This window comes from Apaloderma vittatum, unplaced genomic scaffold (genome assembly GCF_000703405.1).
Source record: "Apaloderma vittatum isolate BGI_N311 unplaced genomic scaffold, ASM70340v1 scaffold2272, whole genome shotgun sequence".
Classification (NCBI taxonomy): domain Eukaryota; kingdom Metazoa; phylum Chordata; class Aves; order Trogoniformes; family Trogonidae; genus Apaloderma; species Apaloderma vittatum.
The window spans coordinates 1-2,906 of NW_009705099.1; the positions used below are offsets into that span (position 1 = coordinate 1).

Here is a 2,906-nt window from a genome sequence, read left to right on the forward strand (position 1 = left end):
CCCCTGACATTCTGTGATTCTGTGACAGCGCGTTTACAAACGTGCGTATGCCACAAGGCGGCGAGTACATCATTCTAAGCTGAAGTAGTTTTAAAATAAGGTTTCCGCTTGCTTAAGCAAGGTGAAAAAGCGATTACAAAAAGGCACCTCCACACCTAATTCGGAACAGCCCCTTCACGTTACTGCATTGCGTCCATTAAGGTTTTCCTCGTACCGTTACGAAATGAGAGCAATCACTTATCATCAGCTTCACCGCAAAATATGTGGCAAAAAACCCGAGAGGATACTGTAGTAAAACTTTGAACAACCCGACTGTTTTTACTTGAGTGTGTGCACGCATGTGCATGCACACAAAATTATATTCAGTTGGAAGTTTTATCAGTCATGACCAGGCGTTAAGCAATACTACGGCGCTACGCGGTTTGAAAAAGTATTTCTTTGACAAGCTGCGGTCCATAAATCATTCTGTGTGTGAGCTCATGCACAGTTTAGGGATTGTTTTGTTGGTTCTATTCTGCTTCTTAGATCGTATCTCTGAAAAAGTGCTTTAACAGTAAGCTTTAAATGGCAAGTAGCCACACACAGATTTAAGGAGCAAAATTTTTCCGATTACCACCTGCGAATCAAACTGGCTCTTCACCCTCTCATCTGCTCTGACAGCCTCCAATCCAGATTTGCGCGGCTAAAACCTGCACCAAAGCCTCCTACGTTTGAAAGGATACGTGGATGGTAATCCATTTTGTCGCCAAAAAAATTCACAAATTGGGTCCCGTTGTAAAAATAACCAGCTGGAAGCGGATCCAAGTGGCGTTTCACCTACGTGAAGAGAGAATACACCGCACATCAAACATTTCGAACTCCAAGGTGCTTTGAGACAATCCTGACAAACTGAATTAGATAGGAGAAAAATTTCCCGAGTCGATAACAGGCAGTCGATAACAATTCTGATAAGGGCAGGATCAGGCATTTGGGATCCTACTTTGCAAGTAACAACCTGCACAGCTCAGAATGGGGAGAAAAGGCCATTTCAGCAACCAAAAGTGCATGCTTGGAGGAGTTCCAAAGAATGTTTATCAATACGGTCAACATCTTACACCTCCCTTGACTCTTCAGAGCTAAGCTTGAAGCTCTGAGGTAACATCATCCCTCCTGGACAGCCTCACTTGTGTTTCAAGTGTATCAAAAGACAGCAAGGGCCCTGATAATTTGGTGCTCAGCATGTCACAGCAGGTATGGGAGGTACGAAGGGGTGTTAAGAAAAATCAGCCAAAAGAAGGGCTTGCTCTTAATTGCTTTTACTTACATGAATGTTTTTTATTTCCTGAAGGGTTAGCATTCCTCTGGTTTTCAGGGCTTTCCTCTGCGGTTTCTGTATGAAGAATGAGATCCCAGTTATATACCTATCGAGTGACAATGTGATACTACAGTTCTGTTACATTAAAAAAAATCAAAACAAACCACAGAACTGAAAAGTTCTTTCTTGAAAACATGGAAAACAGTAAGGAAATCCGTGATCACATGCTAACACGCTGAAGCCCACACAGAAGTACTTCTTTTAGTTGCAGGTATTTTAAAGATTAATTCTGAGACAGAATTATTCAATTATATTAAGGCCTCAAAACTATGTTCTGAAAATAAAAGTAAAAATTAAGTGAGCTCACATGGAGCACCGGTAGAAATGACAAATCCTAAAAGTGTTTAAAAAAAATTACAGCTTTACTGCAAATAAAACCAAAAACCTGAAGAAAACTGGCAAAGAACAGAAAAGTAATCTGGTTTGTAGCCTGAAAAGCTTTGTAATTCATTTCTTTCACGAGGCAATGCAGTAACTCTTGGAACTATCCAAACCTCTAAATTAGCCACAACTTGTGAGACTGCACAAAGACTGTTTGTAGTCTTGAACTGCTCAACGAGGAAGCACTTCACGCTTGAGACACCAAGTTTCTGTAAAATTAAAATCGTTTTCCACAAAGTGCTCTCTTACATGTCAAAAGGATTTGTCCCCATGTATTACCCACATGATATGTACAGAGAAAACTTCCCCTGAGTAACACAACCTGCAGCAGAACAGAGGTGAGAACCTGAAGATCTGTAGGAACAGCTCCGACAAGGGTCTGCAGGGAACATTTGTCTTCCCTTCCTACACAGTTTTTTAGAGATGCTGTGCAAATCCTAAGCCTTAAAGAAGTAACCACAAGTATCTTTAACTAGCAAATGTTCCAAAATGGGCATCGGGACAGGGCACAAGCAGATCTATAGGTTCAGGTTCCAACTAGAGTGCTAAAATATGCAATTTGTACGGCTGACCGGTTTCTGTCCAAGTATATTTCTGAATCAAGCCTCAAGACTCACTTCCTAAGACTTTCTTGTGCAGCCTGGCAGAAGCAATACCTGTGGGTGTTACTTGGTTACATCACATTGCAGAGGTACGTTAGCCATGAAGAAATAGGTGAAGCCTTACGAAGCTGCACACGTCACAAATTAAGCAAGACACAAGTCAAAAAACCAAACACTTCTACTCTCCACTTCAGTGGAGAACTTCCAAGGAGGTTTAATTTAGTGAATCAAAACAAGTTTTCAGCCTCACAGCGCTCAGGTACTTCAAGAAGATTTATTTCATGCTACACTTTCGCTTTTGGCAACGGTCTCTCAGCTAAATCAGCTCGTGTTTGTACTGGATACGGTCCATTCGCTCAAGCGTGGATCGATCCACAAATAAGCCGTGGCAGATATTAAAACAATGCACCAATTGCAACAGGCATTGGCAAACTGTTAGTCCTCTGTCTGAAATACATTTACACCCCAGAATATTATTACCTTAGAAAAAGAGAAAACAGATTTTATTTTTTTTAAGAAAAATGTTTTGGAGCCGCTTAAGATTTCTCCTTTCGGTGTTAAGGAATGCC

At 41.1% G+C, this 2,906-nt stretch overlaps 1 protein-coding gene across 1 annotated transcript in view; it reads right to left on the bottom strand.

Annotated features, from left to right (window-relative positions):
* Nucleotides 1–708: 708 nt before the first annotated feature.
* The window catches only part of LOC104270789 (chromosome unknown open reading frame, human C20orf194), a gene marked incomplete at both ends in the record, with an annotated part of 44,093 nt that continues 41,895 nt past the window's right edge, over nt 709–2,906 (bottom strand). The window contains 2 exons of the mRNA XM_009865254.1: nt 709–816; nt 1,304–1,369. Of these exons, the coding sequence (XP_009863556.1) occupies nt 709–816; nt 1,304–1,369 (174 nt within the window). The remainder of the gene's footprint in view (nt 817–1,303; nt 1,370–2,906) is intronic.